Here is a 23,562-nt window from a genome sequence, read left to right as displayed (position 1 = left end):
GGACATGATCAGAAAAAGATTCCTTACAAAAAGAAGCAATGAGATCACTTCGTGTTGTGATGATAATCCTGCTGCCTCTATCATTGAATGGCAAAGCATGTTTCACAATTTCCCAAAACTCTGTTTTCCAAACATCATCAAAAACCACAACATACCTCTTTTGTTGTAAAATTTCCTCAGCTGGGTAATGAGTGTGATCTCGTCTGTCATGTCTATTTGCTCGAGAGCAGTTTCTTTTGCTTGGTAGATTTGGTCTATCATGGACATGAGTATCTTCTGCACGTTGTATGATTGAGACACAGTGATCCAAACACGACAGTCAAAATGTCCCTTCACTGATTCATTCTCGTACACTTTCTTAGCAAGAGTTGTGTTACCAATTCCGCCCATGCCAACCACCGACATCACAGAGTGTTTAGATGCTTCCCCCACCAACCAACTTATGAGTTCATCCTTGGTTGACTCAATCCCCACAACTTCATCTTCTTCAATGAAAAGTGCACCCACTCGAGGGTCATGACATGCAACATTTGCTGCATTATTACTTGATCCTTGCTCTGAGGAACTAAAACCATATCTTTCACTTCGTTCCTTGATTTCACGAACCAATATTTTGATATCTTGAATCTTGGTGGCTATGTCATGGCGCGGCTTTATGTATTTCAATAAGCGGCCAATTTTATTGAGGAAAGCAAGAAAACTTTGCTGATAACGACGTTGTGCCATGTGAAGAACGTATTCATCTATTACATCTTCTATATGATAAGCTGCTTCTCTCACTTGTTTTACCCACATTTTGACGCCAGCTTGGAGGTCTCCTTTATCGACATCTTTGAGAAAACTCTGGATGCTCTCCAGTTCATCTTTAATGTCCACAACTTCCTGGTGGACACCCTTGAGCAAATTTGATTCATGGACAATCAATTGAACCAACTCGTTGACGACAAGGGCCACAACAGTTTCTGTCATGGTTTCCTCTTTATCTTCACCTAGTAAATGATACTGTCACAATTAGAAAAGAATTTGGGTATTCTCACGCCATAAGCCCAAAGGAAAACATGACACCTACTATAATACATCAATTATGCCACAAAGACACCAATTATCAAAAGCCCAAGGATAAATTCATAAAATTCTCACATATTTAATTTTCCAAGCCTAAATCTCATTTCTACAACCAAACTTTACTTTGCAGCCCTTAAACTAAGATAAGACAGGACAATATTGAAATTTCCTACAAATTATTTCAAAACACCCCATCAGTGCACATACATAGCTTTTGACTGCTTCCCAATCCTTTACCACCCTTAACTAAAGTACACAAGCCGATAATGACAAGTCTTTTTTCTTTTTATTTTTTTAGCTAAATTTTAGCTAAAGGATAGTATTTTTCTATTTTAGTTATCTACTTTTTCAAAATACCTAAATTCGGCTCAAAATTTTACATTTTTACTATCACTTTTTCATATAAATTTTTTTTTTTTTTGTCAACTTTTTCTATTCCCAAATTTCTAAAAAGAGAGGACAAGATTACTGTTTTTATTCATATAGCTGAGCACTATAGCATCTCAACAAAAATCTTCTCCATTCCAAAACATATATACAAAGAATTGAAGTCCAAAAAGAGAAAGTCACATTAATTGCACTCCTAAAACAATTACTAAACTCATAATTTCACCCCAACTTAAAACCAAAATATTGGCTAAGTTCATTCAATAAAAATAATTTTTAAAATAAAGTTCGTTTTGCACAAATTAAATTATACATAAAAGGAATTAAATGTAACTCAGCACAAAATATGACATTAGTTGAAATTAAATGTCTCATAACATATGTGAATTTTGTAAGTCATTTGAAAAAATATTAAGGCCAAAAAGCCAGAAGAATTATTTAAAATTAAAATTATTTAATTAAGTATTTAAACTTAAAAAAAAAAAAAAAAAAAAAAAAAAGTCATACCTAAATTTGTCGCTTTAGAACTCAAAATCTATTAAGCAGCTCCCATCATATATGCTCAAGCAAGCCCATGATACTCGAGCCAAATAGCAACAATAATATTGCCAAGCCTTCTTCTTAGCTTCCGTCAAGAGCAGATTCTGCAGTAAGTGTCAGAAACATCAGAAACTCCTACTCCATTTACTTCTACAAAGCCCAGAGAAGCATCAAGAACACCCACAATCTAAATCTTCCCCTCTCAAGCAAACCCAATGAATACAAGAACACCCACAAACCTAAAGCAAAAACCCCATATAAAAATCAAATCTTTAAAGCAAAAGAAAAGAATTCCCAAAAAGAAGAGTCATGTTCAACACACCCCAAAAAAAAAAAAAAAAAAAAAAATGCTTAAAAAAAGAATAATGCAGAAACTAGGGGAATTTGAAGCTTTTACCTTGAATTACTTCGGGTATGGCTGCATTGAGTTTGACAAATGGCTGCTATTTTTAAATTATGTGGTAGCCCAAACGATGGAGAAATTAGCTTCAGTTTCAGTTAAAAGTATGAAAAAGTTGGAGACACAAAACAGGGGGTCTTGGCTTTACACAACTATATGGTGGTGTGATGATAAGAGTATTATTATATAGGCTTCTGATTTACTGGCCTCCTAGTGGCTCATGCAACTAGCTTCCTTTTTCAATATTCGTATGATGCCTTAGAGAGTGGGTTGGAGAAATTTGGTCCACTCAGGAAATTTCTGTCCAGTTAAGGAATTCTCCTTGGAAATTAAACTCATTCCCACTTGACCATTTCTTGCTCTTGACTAATCAGCACACAAGTCAATTGAACCAGAATACACGCAGCTAATGTTTGCAACTCCTTTGAGATTTCTTAGAGGGTAAAATTTAATCTATGCTTTGTTTAATTTTTTGAATGTCACCGTCCCAATCAATTTTCAGATCTGCAACATATTCCGGCAAATCATGTCTTTGGCCGATAACTGGTACATCACAACTTTCTCAACTAAAAAATGATTTCTTAGCTTTTCCATCTCTGCCACAAGTGCATTTACAAACACAATCTCCTTCAATGCCTATACCATTAGTGACAATATTTCTTCTATATGCTTGATAATTCTTTCACCATCAGTCAATGATTTGCTCCCAGAGAATAAGCAAATAAAAAACAAAAGATAGGTTGAAAATTTAAGATTGTTACCCTTAAGGTTTCGTATAAACAAACCTTTAGAACGACTAGAGGAAATCGAAAAAATAAATAAATAAATAGAAAAAGCTTCACCTCGTAGATCACTACTAAAAGCATATATAGAAGGAAGACAGATAAGAACTGTTGTAGAGCAATCACATCCGGCTCATCACTATATTATTCAAAAAAAAAAAAAAAAAGTTGGGAGAGATTTCTTCCTTCCTTCTTCCTAAGAGCAATTACATCTGGTTCAACAAATTTTTATTTAAAATTTAGAAAAAAAAACACATGTTTCTATTTTAGCTATCATTTTTTCAAATCGCTTTAGCTATTCACTTTCACTTTTCTATTTAAAATATTATTTATTTATCTACTTTTCCTACTCTCAAGAAAAAAAAAAAAGAGCAAGATTACTTTTATTATTAATATTCCGAGCATTGTAGCAGCTCAACAAATCTTTAGTCATTTTATTGAGCCGGATGTAAAGCAATTTTTTTTTTTTTTTACATTGCTAATTAAAATAGCAAAAAAAAATAATAATTTGTTAAGGCCAATGTGAATGCTCACATGTTTACACTGTATTTTTCTATGCTATGCTGTATTTTTCTGGTCTATCATATTCTTCAACAGCAAATAAGCACTGTAGCTCCTCTTTTCCTTCGACCAACCAAAAGTCTGGTCCAATATTATTAAGTTGACCGGCAAACAAGATAAAAATGGTCGGCTAAGTAATAAGGTCAAGCTTCCGTTTGGTTTGGTTTGGGATTTGTGGTGGCAGAGACAACGCGAGTCAAAAGCCATCGTATAACCACGCGTTGTTTCCACTACTGATCGTAAAGGAGACGGTGATCTTGACATATGTGCCCAAGATTGTTGAGGATTTGGAGAGTTGGCCAGTGGCTGCTGTTTTGTCCATGGCATGGCATGGTGGGTAATTGACAAAAGACGACTTAGCTTGTTTTAACAATATAAAAGCAAATATGCAAAGGTCAACAATATAGGTAAGATATTTTCAGATGGAGTTTGCATTGGAATTTAGAGGATTTACCTGTCTTAACTTTTCCTATGATGGTTTTGAACGCAATATAGAAGCAAATATTCCAGTTTAACAATGTAGGTAAAGTATTTTCCGATGAAGCCAACATTGAAATCTGGAGTACAAGCATGTTTTAAATTTTTGGATGATGGTTTTTGACGCAATATAGATGCAAATATGCAAAGGTTAGGTAAGATATTTTCATATGCAGTCTGCATTGGAATTTAGAGGATCTACTTGCCTTTTAACTTTTCCTATGATGGTAAGATGGCTTCTGTTTTTAACTTGTGTGGTAGCCCTAATGATGGAAAAATTAGCTTCAGTTTCAGCTAAAAGTATGGAAAGGTTACAGACAAAAAACAGGGAGTCTTGGATTTACATAACTATATGGTGATCATGTGATGCTATCTTAACCATAGATAAGAGTATTATTATATAGGCTTCTGATTTGCTCTTCTATTGACTCTTAACTAGTTTTCTTTTCCATATTTGTATGATGCTTTAGAGCGTACGTTGCAGGAGGAAATTTCTGTCCAACATCAGTGTGCAGTGAGAACATCCGGATTACTCTTAGACTAATCAGCTCACAAGAAAATTGAACCAGGATACACGCAAGCAATTAATATTTGCTACTCCTTTGAGATTTGGAAGATTTGTACTATGTATTTTTCTTTACCTTTTATAAAATAACTTCTATAAATACAGTCAAAAACTAAGAACTTGTACCTTCCAGTAAAAGAATGGCATCTCAGCATGGAACACAAACAGGGGGGGGAAAAAATCAAAAACAGCTCACGCATAGAAATCTCATCTTGAACAAAAGCAAGCATCTCACTGAAGCACATAGTTTAAAAATTATAACTCTTCATTCAATTGATATTTGTTTACAGCTTATACAGCTACCTGCATATTCATTAAGGAACGTAAATAATCCTAATACTACTAACAGATGATGAAGGGGGAGTAATTAGATGGTAGATAATTGTAGATTCGTAGACCTTGCAGAATCATAGAAGCAATGAACTACAATGTGGTTGTAGCCTGTACTCTGTCATATTCCTACATCACTCACACTTGTAGACGCTCCAACAAGTCTGACTCACCTAACTTGTATATTTGATATTGTTCTCCTTTAATCCTATAGCCGAAATGGATAGTAGTTACCTTCTTGACTTTCCAATAATCTTTGCCTCTATCTGGCTGCAAATGTAGCACAAAATCTCTCTGCATTTCATAGAAGTCGATAATCTTTAAGCTTTTCAGGTGCTGAATTCCAGAGGGCACCTCCCTCATTTGTGGGCATGGCCCAATCTCTAGTTGCTCAAGAACGGGCAGTGATCCTCTGTCTATTTCCGCCATCTTTAATATGTTCATCTTTTTCAGTGTGAGCTTTTTAAGCTTTTGAAAACCGCCTTCCTCAAAATGGAGCCGTTCACCATCATACCCTTGACGAAGGGTAAGATTAATTAAATTAGGCAAAGTCTTGACACAAATTAGTGGATCTTCCACTAAAAATGAGAAACATAAGCCTAATGTCACCAGATTATGAAGCCCTAGAATCCATTTGGGCAACTTTTTCAACCGCCCCCTTAGAAAGATATGTTCTAAAAATTGAGGCGGCGATGAAATTGATTCTAAATCTAAATTTTCTTCTTCGCTGATTGAGCTTACAACCAAAATCTTAAGCTGGACCATATTTTGTAGGGAGGCACACAAATCCCTCCCATTTTCTGCCGCCATATTTGAAATGCCAAGAGTCCTCAACTGACTCAACTTTCCCAGCTCTGTGAATAGACCAACACCTTGATGATTTGCCTCTACAAGTGATAGTGTCTGCAAGTCCCTTAAACATCCAACCCCATCACATAATTTTACTCCTTTCATTGCATAGAAACTACTTTCAATTCCACGGTCATGATAATGAGCCAAAAGATGTCTCAGTTTATAAAGCCTAAATATCTCAATTGGTAGCTCACGCACTAGGGTTTCCATGACATTTAGAGTCTGTAGGTTTTGTAGCCTACCCATTGACTTGGGAAGTATCTTAACTTTTGTTCTCCTCAAACTTAAGTACTTCAAATGGAATCAATTTAAATTCCCCACTTCTTGAGGAAGACAATCAATAGGAGCATCTTCAAAATCTAACACTTTCAAAAGCTTGAACTTTTTGAACAATTTAACCATGAAAGAACTGGGCATTTCATTAATGCTGAAGAGAAAAATAGAACGAACACGAGAATACTCACTTGTCTCAAAAACATTTTCTCTAGCACAGTGGTTTGATAGGCACCGACTTTTTCTAGGGGAACTAGTGTCACCTGCTTCCAGAACTTGAGAGAAGTTCAACTCTCCAGACTTTGATAGGATGATTTCATGCAACAAATCATGGATTCGGTACTTTTTGTCTATCTCATAATCAAGTTCCCCAAATGAAACTTGAACCAAGTTTCTATGGATGAGCTCCATTAAGTATTCTTCCGCTACTTCTTCCAATGCTTTTCCCTTCTTTCCATTCATAAAGCCCTCAGCTACCCATAGCAAAAGTAGTCTTGCACCAGTGATTGAGTAGTCCTCCGGAAACATACCAAAGTATAAGTAGCAAGACTTTAGGTAAGACGGAAGATCATAATAACTAAGAGAGAGAATTTTTGTTATACTTGTAAGGTGTGGATTACTTTCTAGCTTAGAATTGAGGCTATCATGCAAATTTTGCCATTCTAATGGCACCTTCTCCTTTGTTGACAGAAGACCACCTATGGCAACAATTGCAAGTGGCAGGCCTTCACATTTTTTGACAATGTCCATCGACGGTCTCACCAACTCTCTAGGGCAACACCCTTGAAACTCGGACTGGAACGCCTTTTTACAAAACAATTCCCAAGCCTTGTCTTGAGATAGAGGTTGTAGCTTGTGGACCTGATTAGATAATGATTCTTTACAAGATACACCAATGAGATCACAGTGTGTTGTGATGATAATCCTGCTGCCGATATCATTGCATGGTAAAGCATGTTTCACTATTTCCCAAAACTCTGTCTTCCAAACATCGTCCAAGACCACAACATACCTCTTTTGCTGTAAACATTTCCTCAGCTGGCTAATTAATACAATCTCATCTGTCATGTCTATTTGCCCAGGAGCAGTTTCTTTTGCTTGGTAGATTTGCTTTGACATGGACATGAGTATCTTCTGCACATTGTATGACTGAGACACCGTGATCCAAACACGGCAGTCAAAATGTCCCTTCACTAATTCATTATCATATACTTTCTTAGCAAGAGTTGTCTTACCAATTCCGCCCATATCTACCACTGAAATCACAAAGCGTTTAGATTCTCCCCCAACCATCCAGCTTACGAGTTCATCCCTCGTAAACTCAATGCCCACAACTTCATCTTCCTCAATGAAAAGTGAACCCAGTCGAGGGTCATGCCATGTAACACTGGTTGCACTACTACTTGATCCTTGCTCTGAGGAATTAAAACCATATCTTTCACTTCGTTCCTTGATTTCACGAACTGATATTTTGATATCTTGAATCTTGGTAGCTATGTCATGATGTGGTTTTAGTTTTTTCATTAAGCGGCCAATTTTATGGAGGGAAGCAATAAAACCTTGCTGATGACGACATTGTGCCATGTGAAAAACGTATTCATCTATTACGTCTTCTATATGATAGGTTGCTTCTCTCACTTGTTTCACCCACGTTTTGACGCCATATTGGAGGTCTCTTTTATCTGCGTCTTTGAGAAAACATTGGATGCTCTCCAGTTCATCTCTAATATTCACAACTTCCCGGTGGACACCCCTTAACAGTTTTGATTCATGAGCGATCAATTGAACAAGCTCGTTGATAACAAGGGTCACAACAGTTTCTGTCATGGTTTCCTCTCTGATCTTCACCTAGTTAATGATAGTCACAGTTAGAAAAGAATTTGGATTAATTGTCACGCCCCAAGCCAAAAGCAAGACATATGCCCACTAAGAATTTATATTTTTTTTTACAAGTAATCGCGTTATCATTAAAAAGCGAAACCGCAACCCAGGTACATAAAAACTACACAAGAGAAACACCTAGCTAGAAAGAGACAAAAAAGAACAAGTAAGCCTGAAAACTAAGCAAATTAGGAACCGATGACAGAAACTGAAGAATAAGCCTGAAAACTAAGCAAACTAAGCAAATTGAAGAATAAAGAATATTTATACTCAGAGCTAACATTAAAGCTGTGTAACATTTTCTTACAATTCTATTTTATCCAAGAACCACTTATTTATACTACCAAATTACTTACATAACATCAATTAGAGATCTATAAATAATCCAACAAAACTTAATAACAAAATACATTTTCTTGTTAAAGTACTCCATAATTGTCAAACACAATAAATCAAAAATCCCAATTCGTGTCTAAGATATATTCTCCGAGTAGCACAATCTAGGTCCAATATAGTTAGAAACTACAAACTCCAAGTCTCATCGTCCAACAATACAAATAACTAATATAAAGACATACTTCTTGAAACATGTACTTCTAATCATACTCCAACAATCAGCTAATAGAGTATCTCCACTCAAGGGACCTCTCACTAATAGCCCATTAAGTGACAAGTGTGCTAAAGTGATACATCAAACTACCAAAGTATGTCAAAAATGCTGTTTTTTTTTTTATTAAATTCATATAATGCCCTTATTCTCTAAATAAAAATAAATAAATATATAAAACTTAAAAATTACTTATTTTTTTAATAAAAAGAAAGGGGTGGCTTGCGAGCCACCCCTAGCCCATGGGAGGGCTGCACGCCACCCCAGAGGCAGCGAGCCCACCCCTCCCCCAAAGGGTGGTTGTTGGTTGGCAACCAACCACCTCTTCTGCTAACCTAGTAACAGTGTCTTAGATACAAAAACATCAATAATGTTCATTTGTTTACAATTCAAGATAAGTTCTGTGTTTCTCATCTTATAACCATCATATATGTCAGTACCAGACCCAACATTTCATACATGCCCATCAAACCCCTATAAACTTTTATAGACATCTTATTACCATAGAGTGTATTTGAAAGGAATTCCCAAAGGCACAATGCTGCTGTAATTTCAGGAAACCACAAATGCCGTTAACCCACCAGAAAAACTATATGACTATGTTTCAGCGGACAGCCCACCACATTTGGTCTTTGATTTTTGACAGGCATCCCAATTCTAAGGCGAAGACAACCATATATTGTCATGTACACATGCCATGTGTTGCACAGGAAATAAACACTTGTGAAATCATATGCACAAGCAAGCTCATGATACTCAAGACAAATAGCTACAATAATATTGCCAAACCTGCTTCTGACGCTTATTGCAGAATCTGCTTTAAGATTATTTATTCTATTTTGAACGCTAACTCTTGACGCAGGCTAAGAAATAACCTTGCAGCAGATTCTGCAATAAGCGTCAGAAACACCAACATCTACATTTAGTTCTTCAGAATCCAAAGAAACATCAGAAATTCTTACTCCATTTAGTTCTACAGAGCCCATAGAAGCATCACCTCCCTCCACTGTAAAAATCACTTTGAGCATTTCATTCAACTATTTTTCGTTCTTCTTTCACGAATATTATGTTACACATATTTCCTTCTATTCCAACTACTTCTCATAAACACGAACACCCACAATCTAAATCTTCCCCTCTGCAGCAATTAAGCAAACCCAATGAAAACAAGAACACCCACAAGCCAAAAACAGCAAACCCACATAAAAATCCAATCTTTAAAGCAAAATGAAAGAATACCCAAAACAAGAGTCACGTTCAACAACAAAATAATAATAATAATAATAATAATAAATCTACGCTCACAAAGAACATTGCAGAAAGCAGGGGAATTTGAAGCTTTTACCTTGAATTACGCTGGGTATGGTTGCTTTTGGTGGGTGATTCAACTAATTTTATTTTCCCATAGTTGTGTGATCCTTTAGAGACTTTCTAGTTGTTCAAATAAGTAATTCTCCTTGGAAAAATCAGTCCCCTTTGACCATCTCTTCATACCTCACAGTACGAGAAGTCTAGCTGCAGTCCCTGACATCCGGATTGCTCTTGAGTCTTTACTGCACACACAAGCAAATTCGGCCTGCGTTGAACCAGTGAAACTCACTTCCCAGCTTGAACCAGGATACACGCAACTAATGTTTGCAACTCTTTTGAGATTTGGAAAATGGTAAAGATTAGTATTTGAAGAATGGTATACCGTATTAGTGTATTTTTTTTTTTGGTAAATGAGAATATCATTTCATTCATTTAGAATAAGGAAACATCTAGAGCCAAAAAGCTCTAAACAGAAAGAGCATGTTGCTCTATAGAAACAATATCATAAATACATAAAGGAATCTCTTCCAACCAAACTCGTTCAGAAGGACCACTACAAGCATACTTAGCTAAAACATGAGCTGCTCCATTAGCTTCGCGGTATACATGTTGCTGATGTGGTGTTTTTGTGACCAAAAATATTAATAATAAAATTACCACTCGCAATAGAACGAATCCCGTAGGATAGGGCAGAATAAGGCGGAGGGTGTCGAACCTCAAGGACTGCAGGGGTTTAATTATCAAAATTAAAAGATCAAAATTAACTTAATTAAAAGAGAGTGAATTGGTTGTGAGAATTTAAAGTGCATAAAATAAACGGAAATAAAAGGGAGTAAATCTATGAAAGAGAGAGTAGGGTATTGACTTCACCATGATCCGCACATCAATGGTTAACCATAATTAACTCTAGTAATTCATTCTATGCGTGTTATAATTTTAACAAGAAAATAATCTCATACAATCAATGGAATAGCATAACCCATCTTCGGTTGGCACGGACCGTCTACCTAAATTACACTAAACTAAGGTGTAGTACAATCCGTCTTCCCTAAGTATGGTCTATCTAACCCTATTAATTGCATGCCAATTAAATACCATTGTATAACCATCATTCTTATGATCACAGAAAATAAGAATAATTTGAGTTCAATAATAGTAAAATAATTTCTAAGACAAGATAAGAATTCTACTAATATTGATTTGGAATTTAAAGAACAACTGCATTTAATATGAAGAACAGAAATCAATTGTAGCAATCCTCAGGGTTATACAATCAACATGCATAAATTGAAAGACTAGAAATTAAATACAATCAAACCATTGTGCTTGGAAAGGGCTACATCAAATACCCCACAATTGGGTTTAGCTGCTCATAATCTCCTAAACTCCACAGACTATTTTACTGAATTTTTGCTCTAGAAGCGGTGTGTCTTTTCTCAATGCTTAGAGGCCTATTTATAGGGCTTAGGAGAGTCCTAGAAGCCCTAGTAATCCTATAAATTTCGGAGATTTAAGTCCAAGTCCAATTAGGATAAAGAAAACCTAAGTCCAAATCGGAATAGGATTCGCCCAGAATTGCGTTCCTATCTTGCGGGGCGATTTTGGCAATGCTGCGCTCCGAATTAGGAAAATGCTATTTCACAATGATTTGTATAAATTTGAGTTAGCTTTCCAGTGCCGCTTGAATCACCTCAATCGGATATTTGAGATGAAAGTTATGACCAAAATACCGAGACGTATGCAGAATCCCAAATTGAATCCAATCCGATTTTGACTCCAATTTGAGAAATTCAGAATTAATCCCTTCCTTTATTTGATTAAACTTAACCATGATTGGTTAAGCTTAATCATATCTTCTAGGTCTTCTCAAAGTGTGCTTTTAAGCCCAAAATGAATGGAATTAATTGCATCTTTATTTATAACCTGAAAACACAAAAACAAAACAAAATCAAACAAATAACAACGCTAAGGAATTAACATATACAAATTAAGGAGCTTGAATGTGCACATTCGGCGCTTATCAGTTGCACCAACCAGTTCCTACGTGTGTTTAATATCAACCTAGCATCTTCAACAATATGCCCATAGGGGATCCAGTTCTGCTCTGTTTTTTGTAAGGCTTGGACAACTTGTAAGGAATCTCCCTCTAAGATGACATCTTGTAGCCCCACCTCCCTACTAAACTCCACAGCTTCCAAAGCTGCCATAGCTTCACCAACAACTGGAGCCTGTATAGCACTGATATGTTTGCTTTGGGCAGCTATAACATTTCCTTGATCATCACGAGCTATCATGCCAAAACCCATACATTTATGAATGTTGTCTAAAGCCATGTCCCAGTTCATTTTGTAATAACCAACTGGAGGATTCTTCCACTTCACCACATTCCTTACTACCTGACGCCCTTCTCCCTCCAATGTCACACCCAAAGCCATATGATAATCTGATAACATGGATTCAGCCTCCTGTGCAATTTTACAAGGATGCAGAAACTCACCTCCATGGATTACAGTGTTCCGCCTAGCCCATATCCTCTTCGCAGTGAGTGCAAATAAATTAAGATCATGGATGCTGCTTCTCTCCACCAGTCCCGCAAAGACGTCCATAAAAGAATCAAAATAGTCATGACTTTTTTGTAAACTGCGGCAGCTAACACTCCAAACATCCGTCGCCGATGGACATTCCCATAGTATATGCACAACAGATTCTGTGTCTCTGCAGCAAAAAATACAACCATCTTCCTTAACAATTTTCCTTTTTAATAGGTTATCCTTTGTAGGAAGTATGTTACTACATGCTCTCCACAAGAAGACCTTAGCTGCATTTGGGACCTGCAATTGCCAAAGTTTTTTCCACAGATTCGTATATCCAGAACCACGTGATCCCTCTCCCATTTGTAATGCATGTCTCTCTTTTTCCATGTGGTACCCGCTTCTCACCGTAAACATGCCTGAGGTATTAGCTCTCCAAATTAACTTATCTGGATATCCATATCGACTTATCGGAATATTACAGATAATTTCTGCTTCTTCTTTCAGAAAAATATCGTAGATAAGCGTTGTGTTCCAGCCCCCCAAATTCCAGTCTATCAGTGATTCAACTCTTGCATCTACCGCCAATCTCATACATGGAGATTGCACTTCAAATGTAGTAGGGGTAGGCAGCCACTTATCACCCCAAATCCTGACTGATTTCCCATCTCCAATACGCCACAATAAACCCTCCGTAAGCACATCCTTAGCTGAAAGAAGACTTTGCCAAGCATATGAGGGCCTACTTCCCAACTTAGCTCTAAGCAGTGAACCCCTAGGAAAATATTTTGCTTTGATGATTTGTCCTACCAAACTCTCTGGAAACTGTAACAATCTCCAGCATTGTCTTGCAAGCAAAGCTTTATTAAAGACCATAAGATCACGAAATCCCATACCACCCTTATTCTTGGCAAACCCCATCTTTTCCCAACTCATCCAATGAATTTTCTTATCATTATCCCTATGACCCCACCAGAATTTTTGCATAATATTATTCAACTCCCGACATAAAGTTTTGGGTAAAAAGAAGATGCTCATACTATAAGTTGGGATTGCTTGAATCACTGCTTTCAATAGGATTTCCTTACCAGCTAGAGAGAGAAATTTCATCTTCCAATCCGATACTCTTCTACTTGCACGATCAATAATATTCCGAAATTCACCAACTCGAGATTTTCCCACCAAAGCTGGCAGCCCCAGATATTTATCATAACGATGTGAAACTGGAATCCCTGTCAGATTAAGGATACATTCCCTTGCCTCCCGACTTGTATTTCTACTGAAAAAAACAGTTATTTTATCTTTATTAAGTCTTTGCCCGGAGGCCTTCTCATACGCATCAAGCAAGTCGGATAAACATTGCCACTCTATTGGGGAAGCCTTACAAAAAATTAAACTATCATCAGCAAAGAACAAATGATTAAGCCTTGGCCCACCCAAGGATGTGGGAACCCCCCTTAGTTGCCCCAATACTGCAGCCCGCTGAAATTGACAACTCAAAACCTCCGCACAAAGAAGAAAAAGATAAGGGGAGAGAGGATCCCCTTGTCTTATCCCTCGTGACGGACTAATATGACCCACCGGTTGACCATTGATGATAATGGAATATTTAACAGAAGTAATGCAAGCCATAATCAATCCAACCCATCTTGATGCAAATCTCATCTTTGTCATGACCTCCTCCAAAAACCCCCATTCCACCCGGTCGTACGCCTTACTCATATCAAGTTTCAGAGCCATATACCCTACTCTACCCCACATATGAGAATGCATTGTATGTAAGGTTTCATAAGCAGCTAAAATGTTATCAGAAATCAGACGTCCCGGAATAAACGCACTTTGAGTACCAGAAATAATGTGAGGCAAAATAGTTTTCAACCTATTTGCCAAAACTTTAGACAAAGTCTTGTAAAGTACATTGCAAAGACTAATGGGACGGAATTCTGTGACTCTAGTAGGATTTCGGATTTTAGGAATCAATGCTATATGAGTAAAATTAACATTTTCCTCAAGAATGCCAGAATTAAAAAATTGGAGAGCTGCTTCACATACCTCATCACCGAGCTCCGACCAATTATCTTGATAAAAACATACCGGTAATCCATCCGGTCCTGGAGACTTCAAAGGAGCCATCTGAGAAATAGCTGCACATATTTCTTCCTTTGTGAACATCCGTAGCAAATTCTCATTCATCCCCTCCGAAACACTTCTTGGTAATGGTTCCAAACAAGCTTGAGTACCTTCAGACATAGTAGAAGTAAAAAGGGATGTATAGTACTGAATAAAAGCACCCTCAACCGCATCCGGGTTATTATGAAGTTGGCCTCTTTCATCTAGGATACTACTGATTTTGTTAGTTCTTCTTCTCTGTTTAACACTTGCATGAAAAAACTTTGAGTTCTTGTCCCCCTGCTTCAACCAATGCTCCTTAGCTCTTTGTCGCCATTGTAAATCCTCCTGTTCTAAAAGAGCATTGACTTCTTTTTACACCACTTTAATTTGAACCAAATCGGGGAGCCCCTCAACCTCCTGTAGCATCTGCAGATTTTTAGTTTTTCTAACAATAGCTCCCTCCGTGGGTCCTTGCTGCACTCTTCTCCATCTCAAAAGCACCTGCTTGCTATTCTCAATTTTACAGCAAACCTCCCGCCATACTCTTACACCTGGAGTTTTAACTCTCCATACTTTTTTAATCAAATCACGGGCCTGCTGTTGTTTCCCCCACATAGCTTCATACATAAACCTCCTATGACGTGAATTCATTCGTCTACTGGTCTGTTGGAACGTGATGAGTAATGGAGTATGATCAGAACATCTACTAGCTAAAACTTCCACCTTTGTCACTGGAAATAGATCCCGCCACTGTACATTAGCCGTGGCACGATCTAGCGTCTCCTTAATAAATTGTCCCCCAGCCCTCATATTACACCAAGTGTATTTAGAGCCCCAAAAACCAAGATCCTCCAGATTGCATACCTCCATTGTATCATGAAAAATAGACATCTAACCTCGTGGCTTTGTACCAGCACCAAACTTTTCAGACTCCTCCATTATTTCATTAAAATCCCCCCACACATAGCCAAGGTATGGGAGAAAAAGACCGAAGATGGCGAAGGAGACTCCAAGCCTCACACCGTTTCCCCACTTCGGGATGACCGTAGAAACCAGTGAACTTCCAATGGTGACCATTGGACTCTTCTGTGATGTCTGCATTAATATGTCGTCTACTAAAATTTTGTATCTCCACCCGAATGTCAGTACTCCACAACAAAACCAATCCTCCACTCCTGCCGATACTATCAACAACAAACAAATTCTCAAACCCCACCTTAGCTTTTACAGTTTCCATCCGATGGGCTACTAGTTTGGTTTCCATAAGGAAAACCATCTTGGGTTTCTTTTCTTTTACCAGACGGCAAAGATCACGAATTGTCCGGGGGTTCCCAAGCCCCTGGCAATTCTAACTTAATATACTCATGGAGATTGGCAGGGCTGTTTAACAGCCTCCGCCAAAATCCTTATACTGACCTCAGGTGCATCCCCCTGCCATTTCCCTTTTTTCCCCAACCTTACCGTCCCCTTCGTACTCACCAAGCCAGCAGGCATCTCATTCTGCATTTCATCCTCTCCGACGGAGTCTCTGTTTCTTTTGGAAAAAGGACTAGCACAGCTTTCATCCTGGGAAAGATGTTTCTCTAACAGGGTTGCAACTTCAGTAATAATTGGCCCACCCTGACCCCTACAAAAAGACCCCATCGCTTTCTTTCCCTTCTTTTGGACCTTTTGTAATTTCCTGATGGACCTCGTATTATTCTTCTTTTCCACGTCATCCCCCTGCCTACTTAATATAGAACCCTTTTCCAGGCCCACCCCCAAAGAAAAAATAGGTACGGTACTCTGGACATTCAAGGAACCATCCCCCTTAACTGGGGGGATATCCTTTAGCCACTTAGCATCACCCACCTGTATACCTTGATTCCTAGGCAGTTCTATGCCACACAGAAAATGATCCCCCTCAGTAGAGATTATCGGCTCAGACCTACCAGAATTTAGCTTCAATTCATGCAAAGATTCCACATTATCCGTTCCTCCCACACCAACCACATGTCCCAATTGAGAGGTCCCATACGCTGCACCCACAATTCTAGGAGACCCACCCACATAGCAGTTATCATAATTCCCACTCCTGGAAACTCGGCATTCATCGTTAACTGCCACAGAACCCGGAAGAGAGAAAACAACCGGAGCTCCACCATCGGCCCTTTTACTACCGCCAGAAGAAGATTCCTGCCTACCACCCTCTTTTTCTGGACATACATGCTCACCCTCTTTCATCTTGTTGGAATGTGCCGCTTCCAGATTTCCAACACTATAGTCATAAACTCCATTCCGACCAACTCGATTAATACCATCTCCATCCTTAGAAACCAGAAGATAAGACTTACCCAGATCACTACCAACATGATTTGCTTGACCACCAGCAGAAGACAGTTGGCTAACACCATCTTTTCCCAGAAATGAACACTCACCCACATGCTCCACACCACCATAACCAGTTGGATATCGACCATGTTCCCCGAAACCAGAAGCCGACCCCCTTACACCGTCCCCAATTAAACGTTTGTAACCATCTGCTCGTAACCACACCCCCCATTTCTTCTCAACAGTTTTATCACCCATACGTCCCACATTAAAGTCGGGACAACCCCTTTGGCCATGAATAATACGACCACAAGAAAAACATAAAAGAGGAAGCTTTTCATATTTAAATGTAACCCAATGCACTTTCCCAGCAATGTTAAGGGATCTCCTTCATTCAAGCGGTTTTAATAAATCAAGTAGGACCCGAACCCACAAGAAACTTCCCCAACCGACCCCATCACCGGCTACATCCACATCCCACACCTCACCCAGAGAAGTTCCAATTTTACGTCCAACCCCGCCATTCATACAGACCAAAGGCATATCATGAATTTGAATCCAAAAAGGCGACTTGGAAAAATCCATCTGAGATGGAGGACTACCATCAAATTCATTCAAAATCAGTATATAGCGATCAAATAACCACGGTCTCCCTTCAAGCACCCTACACTTATCTTCTACTTTGGAGAACTCAAAGAGCCACATATTATCTTGCAATTCTTTAAAGACAATATTTCCCACAATCTTCCATAACCTCCTTATCATCACCATAAAAGCTTCCTTATTGATTCGCTTCTCCGAACCAATCCTACCAACAATGCATCGTTCACCCTTCTGCCGAAGATCCTTAATCTCCCCTTCTACAATTGTAATTCCTTCCTTCTCCCCCTCAGTAAGAGATATTCTGTCACACATGACCGCCAATTCCTCCACCATTTCCTTTCCTACAACTACCTGACTGAATTCACCGTACTACACTCCATATCCGATCACCGATAGAAGACTGTACATCGTCACCTTTAACTTTCCCGAGAGAAAACTAAAGAGCCAGACTAAAGGATATACGTTTCCAATTAATCCATAAGCCCCGTATTAGTGTATTTCTATGTTCTTCAAAAGAAAATAAGCATACAATCTCTTCTTTCCTTCGACCTACCAAAATTTTGGTCGTCGCTGACGGAAAGGAAAAAATAAAATAACAATACAACTTAAAAGTCAATGTATAAACAACGCATTCTTTCCACCGGTCGTAAAGGAGAGAATCTGATCTTGACATGTGTGCCAAATACGTGGTCCGATTTTGTTGAAGATTTGGAGGGTTTTGTTGCTTTGTCTTGTTAAGAGTCCACAATTAGTCTTTAAGCGTCAAATTAAGTGGTCAAACATTATTTAGATTAACTTCAATCCAACTCTTTTAATTAAACAAGTTAGACCCTTTAACTTTAAGTAATTAATTTCGTGTTGGGTTCATATTGAATTTATAAGTCGTGTAAAAAATTAACAACCTAAATATCGCATGTCAAGTTCGAATCGTATCAAAACATGGGTATAAAGATTATATGGGTCAACTTTAATAGTAACCCTCTAATTTCATGTTAAATTCGTGTCGAACTCACAAGTTCATAGTGACTCTTACTAGTCAATAACATGATGTGACAACATACATCAGCATGTTGAGGCAGTTCTAAACTTGTTATAACTAATGCGATGCTAATCACTTTTACCATTCTTATTTAAAATAATATCCCACCGTACATAAAATTCAACACTCTTTTCTCATTTAGCTTTTGTGTACAAATTGTATGATGGTATACCCCATGTTTGACCTAGTTGTGTAGGTTGAAAATTGACTTCTTTCTACTCATTGAAGGCTTGGTGGTACCTGATTATAGCTTAAAATAAAATAGTTATTTCATTCATTTGGTTACTTTATTATTCGTGGGATAGTTATTCTTTTTAATGAGAAATACATATTCCTCTTAATTAATTTTTTATTTTTTTGCTTTTGAAGAATTGACTGATGCTTCTGGGTTTTGGCTCAAAATTGCACAAAATTTTTATGGTCCCAGATAGAGATGGAAAATATCAAATAAATATAAGTACAAAAAAAAACAAGGAACACAATTTGAAGTGTAAAAGGTTATGGTAACATTTCAAACTGTAGCTTAGGTTGGACCTCACCGGCCAATGCAAGTCTGTCTTATACAGCCACATAATGTAAAGAATTTTATCATTACATAAAAAATAAAAAAAATAAAAAAGTCATGGAAATCCTATGGCCTAGAGGTGCATACCTTGTTCATCACTGAAACTACATGGCAGTTTGATCCTTCAAGTCTGACCTTTGCAAACGCTCCAATAAGTTTGAGTCACCGAGCTTGTATATTTGATATCGTTCTCCTTTAATCCTATACCTGAGACGGATAGTAGTTACCTTCTTGACTTTCCAATAATCTTCGCCTCCATCAGGCTGCAACCGCAGCACAAATTCTCTATCCATTTCATAGAAGTCAAGAATCTTTAGACTTTTCAAGTGTTGGATTCCAACGGGTACCTCTTTCATCTGCAGGCATGGTCCAATCTCTAGTTGCTCAAGACTGGGCAGTGATCCTCTGTCTATTTCCACCATCTTTAATTTTTTCATCTCTCTGAGGGTGAGCCTCTTGAGTCTTTGAAAACCACCATTCTCAAAATGCAGTTGCTCCCCATCATAGCATGATTGAGGGAAAGGTTTAATAGATTTGGCAAAGCTTGGACACACGACAATGGATGTTCCTCTAATGATGAGAAAAATAAGATTAGTGTGACCAGATTTTGAAGCTTTGGAATCCAACTAGGCAACTTCTCCAATCGACCTCTTAGAGAAAGATGCTCTAAAAATGGAGGTGGAGATGAAATTGATTGTAAGTCTATAATCTCATCTTCACTAATTGAGCCTACAAACAAAAATTTAAGGTGGACCATATTTTGAATGGAGATACATAGAGCACTCCCACGTTCTGCAGTCATATTTGAAATACCCAACATCTTCAACTGACTCAACTTTCTAAGCTCTTCAAATAAACCAACCCCATGATGATTTGCCTCAATAATTGATAGTACCTGCAATTCGTTTAAACATCCAACCCCTTCATGTACTTTTACTCCTCGCAACGAATAAAAGCTACTTTTAATTTCAAAGTCATGAGAATGAGCCAAAATCTGCCTTAACTTATAAAGCCTACATATTTCAATTGGTAGCTCACGCACTACGGTTTCCACGACATTTAGTGTCTGCAGATTATGTAGCCTACCCATTGACTTTGGGAGTATCTTCACTTTTGTTCTCCTCAAACTTAAGTACTTCAAATGGAATAAATTACCCACTTCTTGAGGAAGATAATCAATAGGAGCATCTTCAAAATCTAACACTTTCAAAAGCTTGAACTTTTTGAACAATTTAACTATGAAAGAATTAGGCATTTCATTAATGTTGAAGAGAAAAACAGAACGAACTCGAGAGCACTCACTTGTTTCAAAAATATTTTCTCTAGCATTGTGGATTGATAGGCATCGACTTTTTACAGGAAAAGTTGTGTCACCTGCTTCGAGAACTTGACAGAAGTTTAACTCCCCAGCCTTTGATAGGATGATTTCATGCAATAGATCATGGATTCTGTACTTTCTGAATAATTCATAATCAAGCTCCCCAAATGAAACTTGAACCAAGTTTCTATGGATGAGCTCCTTTAAGTATTCTTCTGCCACGTCTTCCAATGGTTTTCCCTTCTTTTCTTTTATAAAGCCCTCAGCTACCCATAGCCAAAGTAATCTTTCACCCGTTATTGAGTAGTCTTCTGGAAAAATGCCGAAGTATAAGTAGCAAGACTTTAGGTAGCACGGAAGATCATGATAACTAAGAGAGAGAATTTTTGTTACACTTGTAAGGTGTGGATTACATTCTAGCTCAGAACTGAGGCTATCATGCAACTTTTTCCATTCTAATGGCACCTTTTCCTTTGTTGACAAAAGACCACCTATGGCAACAATTGCAAGTGGCAGGCCTTCACATTTTTTGACAATGTCCATCGACAGTTTCACCAACTCTTTGGGACAACACCTTTGAAACTCAGACTGGAATGCCTTTCTACAAAACAATTCCCAAGCCTTGTCTTGAGACAGAGGTTGTAGCTTGTGGACCTGATCGAATAAAGATTCTTTACAAGATACACCAATGAGATCACTGCGTGTTGTGATAATAATCCTGCTTCCTCTTGTCATTGCATGGTAAAGCATGTTTCACAATTTCCCAAAACTCTGACTTCCAAACATCATCAAAAACCACAACATACCTCTTTTGCTGTAAATATTTCCTAGCTGGCTGATTAATGTGATCTCGTCCGTCATGTCTATTTGCCCTGGAGCCATTTCATTTTCACAGTAGACTTTCTTTGTCATGGACATGAGTATCTTCTGGACGTTGTATGACTGAGACACTGTGATCCAAACACGGCAGTCAAAATGTCCTTTCACTAATTCATTCTCATATACTTTCTTAGCAAGAGTTGTCTTACCAATTCCGCCCATGCCTACAACTGAAATAACAGATCGTTTAGATACTCCCCCCACCAACCAGCTTACGAGCTCATCCCTTGTAGACTCAATGCCCACAACTTCATCTTCCTCAATGAAAAGTGCACCCACTCTAGGGTCATGGCATGTAACACTAGATTCACTACTACTTGATCCTTGCTCTAAGGAACTAAAACCATATCTTTCACTTCTTTCCTTGATTTCACGGATTGATATTTTGATATCTTGAATCTTTGTAGCTATGTCATGACGTGGTTTTAATTTTTTGAATAAGTGGCCAATTTTATGGAGGAAAGCAATAAAACTTTGCTGATGACGATGTTGTGCCACGTGAAGAACGTATTCATCAATTACATCTTCTATATGATAGGCTACTTCTCTCACTTGTTTCACCCATGTTTTGATGCCATCTTGGAGGTCTCCTCTATCTGCATCTTTGAGGAAACACTGGATGCTCTCAAGTTCATCTCTAATGTCCACAACATCTCGGTGGACACCCTTTAGCAATTTTGATTCATGAGCGATCAACTGAACTAGCTCATTGATGACAAGGGTCACAATGGTTTCTGTCATGGTTTCCTCTCTGACCTTCACCTAGTGAATGATATTGTCACAGTTAGAAAAGAAATTGGGTTAACGGACACACCCCAAGCACATAGCAAGACATGACGCTTACTAAGAACTATTTTTGTTTTTTTTTTTATAAGAAATCAAAATATCAATAAAAAGTGAAAGCGTAACCCAGATACGCATGAACTATACAAGAGAAACACCAAGCTAAAATGAGAAAAAATAATAAGAAAATTCTGAAAGCTAAGCAAATTGGGAAAAACAAATGCAAATGTTCAAAGGTAAAGAGTATTGAATAACAAAGATTATTTATACTAAGAACTGATATTAAACCTTACTGAAACATTTTCTTACAATTCTATTTCATCCAAGAACCAACTATTTGTACTACCAAATTACTTAAAAAAACGTCCATTAGAGACCTATAAATAATCCAACAAAACTTAATAACAAAATAAATTTTCTCGTTAAAGTACTCCATAACTGCCAAACACAATAACTCAAAAATCTCAATTCTTCCAAATTAACACCTAGGGCTGTTAAGTGAGCGAAGCGTCTCGCGAGCAAGCTCGGGCTCGGCTCGCATAAGCTCGGCTCGTGCTCGACTCGAATATTAAGTGAAGCACTTCGTGAACACAAATCCTAGCTCGAATATTAAACGAAACAAGCTCGGCTCGACTCGGCTAACTCGTGAGCTCGGCTCGTATAAGGCTCGCCTCGCTTATTAAGCTCGGCTCGTATATTTTTTATTAAGTAATAAATAACAATATATAATCAATATTACTCATTTACTCAATAATAACAAATATATTATATACCTTTGTTTTTTTTTTTTGTTATTTATATATATGTGTGTATATATATTATATATATAATATATGTATATATTAATATAAACACACACACACACACACATATATATATATATATATATTAATCATTTTATCATATGATATAATTATATAGTACAAGTGTACAACCGCACAAGTTATTGTGTCATTTAATACAAATATTATAATTAGATAGTTTATACTTTGGAAATTGGAATCGTATATATCACATAATCATTAATCATTATATAATCATATGGTATATTTACATAAGTTATTGTGTTATTTAATCAATACATTATAATTATATACTTTATTCTTATAAAACATATATGATGTATCACATGATCTTAGATCTAAGATAATATTAATATTAATTGTGAGATAATATGATCATAAAATTTAAGTATGAGTGTACGACCATTAGATCATATGAATTTATTACTTAGAGTTTGAGTATTTCGGTTTTCTTGCTTCTGTTTTTTGTAATTAGGCTTGGCCACTTGATCTGCCTGCTTGGATGTGAACTGAACTTTGATCCAGATCTTTTAGGTCGTGGATGTGAATTTTAGTCCAAACCTTCGAGTGGACTAAAATTAACTGAAA

General features: G+C 37.4%; 6 protein-coding genes and 1 pseudogene across 6 annotated transcripts in view; all 7 read right to left on the bottom strand.

Annotated features, from left to right (window-relative positions):
• LOC132169237 (uncharacterized) overlaps positions 1-2,490 on the bottom strand; it is a 7,509-nt gene extending 5,019 nt beyond the window's left edge. The window contains exons 1-3 of the mRNA XM_059580304.1: positions 2,390-2,490; positions 1,960-2,096; positions 156-989 (exon numbers count right to left, since the gene is read on the bottom strand). Of these exons, the coding sequence (XP_059436287.1) occupies positions 156-969 (814 nt within the window). The 5' untranslated portion in view covers positions 970-989; positions 1,960-2,096; positions 2,390-2,490. The remainder of the gene's footprint in view (positions 1-155; positions 990-1,959; positions 2,097-2,389) is intronic.
• Positions 2,491-5,041: 2,551 nt separating this feature from the next.
• Positions 5,042-8,059, bottom strand: LOC132169235 (disease resistance protein RPM1-like). The gene has a single exon (XM_059580302.1). It carries the CDS (start codon positions 8,057-8,059, stop codon positions 6,263-6,265), a length of 1,797 nt encoding a protein of 598 aa, XP_059436285.1. The 3' UTR covers positions 5,042-6,262.
• On the bottom strand, positions 5,246-6,205 carry LOC132169236 (disease resistance protein RPM1-like). The gene has a single exon (XM_059580303.1). It carries the CDS (start codon positions 6,203-6,205, stop codon positions 5,246-5,248), a length of 960 nt encoding a protein of 319 aa, XP_059436286.1.
• A 1,524-nt stretch (positions 8,060-9,583) lies between the features above and the next one.
• Positions 9,584-15,544, bottom strand: LOC132169234 (uncharacterized). The gene is made up of 5 exons (XM_059580301.1): positions 15,176-15,544; positions 12,066-15,019; positions 10,215-10,296; positions 9,842-9,935; positions 9,584-9,726 (listed from the first exon to the last, which is right to left on the bottom strand). Exons 1-5 carry the CDS (start codon positions 15,542-15,544, stop codon positions 9,584-9,586), a joined length of 3,642 nt encoding a protein of 1,213 aa, XP_059436284.1.
• Positions 15,545-17,374: 1,830 nt separating this feature from the next.
• On the bottom strand, positions 17,375-17,920 carry LOC132169233 (uncharacterized). Its single transcript, XM_059580299.1, has one exon. The coding sequence runs from the start codon at positions 17,918-17,920 to the stop codon at positions 17,375-17,377; it is 546 nt and encodes a 181-aa protein (XP_059436282.1).
• Positions 17,921-19,624: 1,704 nt separating this feature from the next.
• Positions 19,625-21,052, bottom strand: LOC132169232 (disease resistance protein RPM1-like). Its single transcript, XM_059580298.1, has one exon. The coding sequence runs from the start codon at positions 21,050-21,052 to the stop codon at positions 19,625-19,627; it is 1,428 nt and encodes a 475-aa protein (XP_059436281.1).
• Positions 21,053-21,203: 151 nt separating this feature from the next.
• On the bottom strand, positions 21,204-22,129 carry LOC132169231 (putative disease resistance RPP13-like protein 3; annotated as a pseudogene).
• Positions 22,130-23,562: the final 1,433 nt, after the last annotated feature.

The sequence above is a fragment of the Corylus avellana genome, chromosome ca2 (assembly GCF_901000735.1).
Source record: "Corylus avellana chromosome ca2, CavTom2PMs-1.0".
NCBI lineage: Eukaryota > Viridiplantae > Streptophyta > Magnoliopsida > Fagales > Betulaceae > Corylus > Corylus avellana.
The sequence above is the reverse complement of the archived record's forward strand: the minus strand, read 5'-3'. Positions and strand labels throughout refer to the sequence as shown.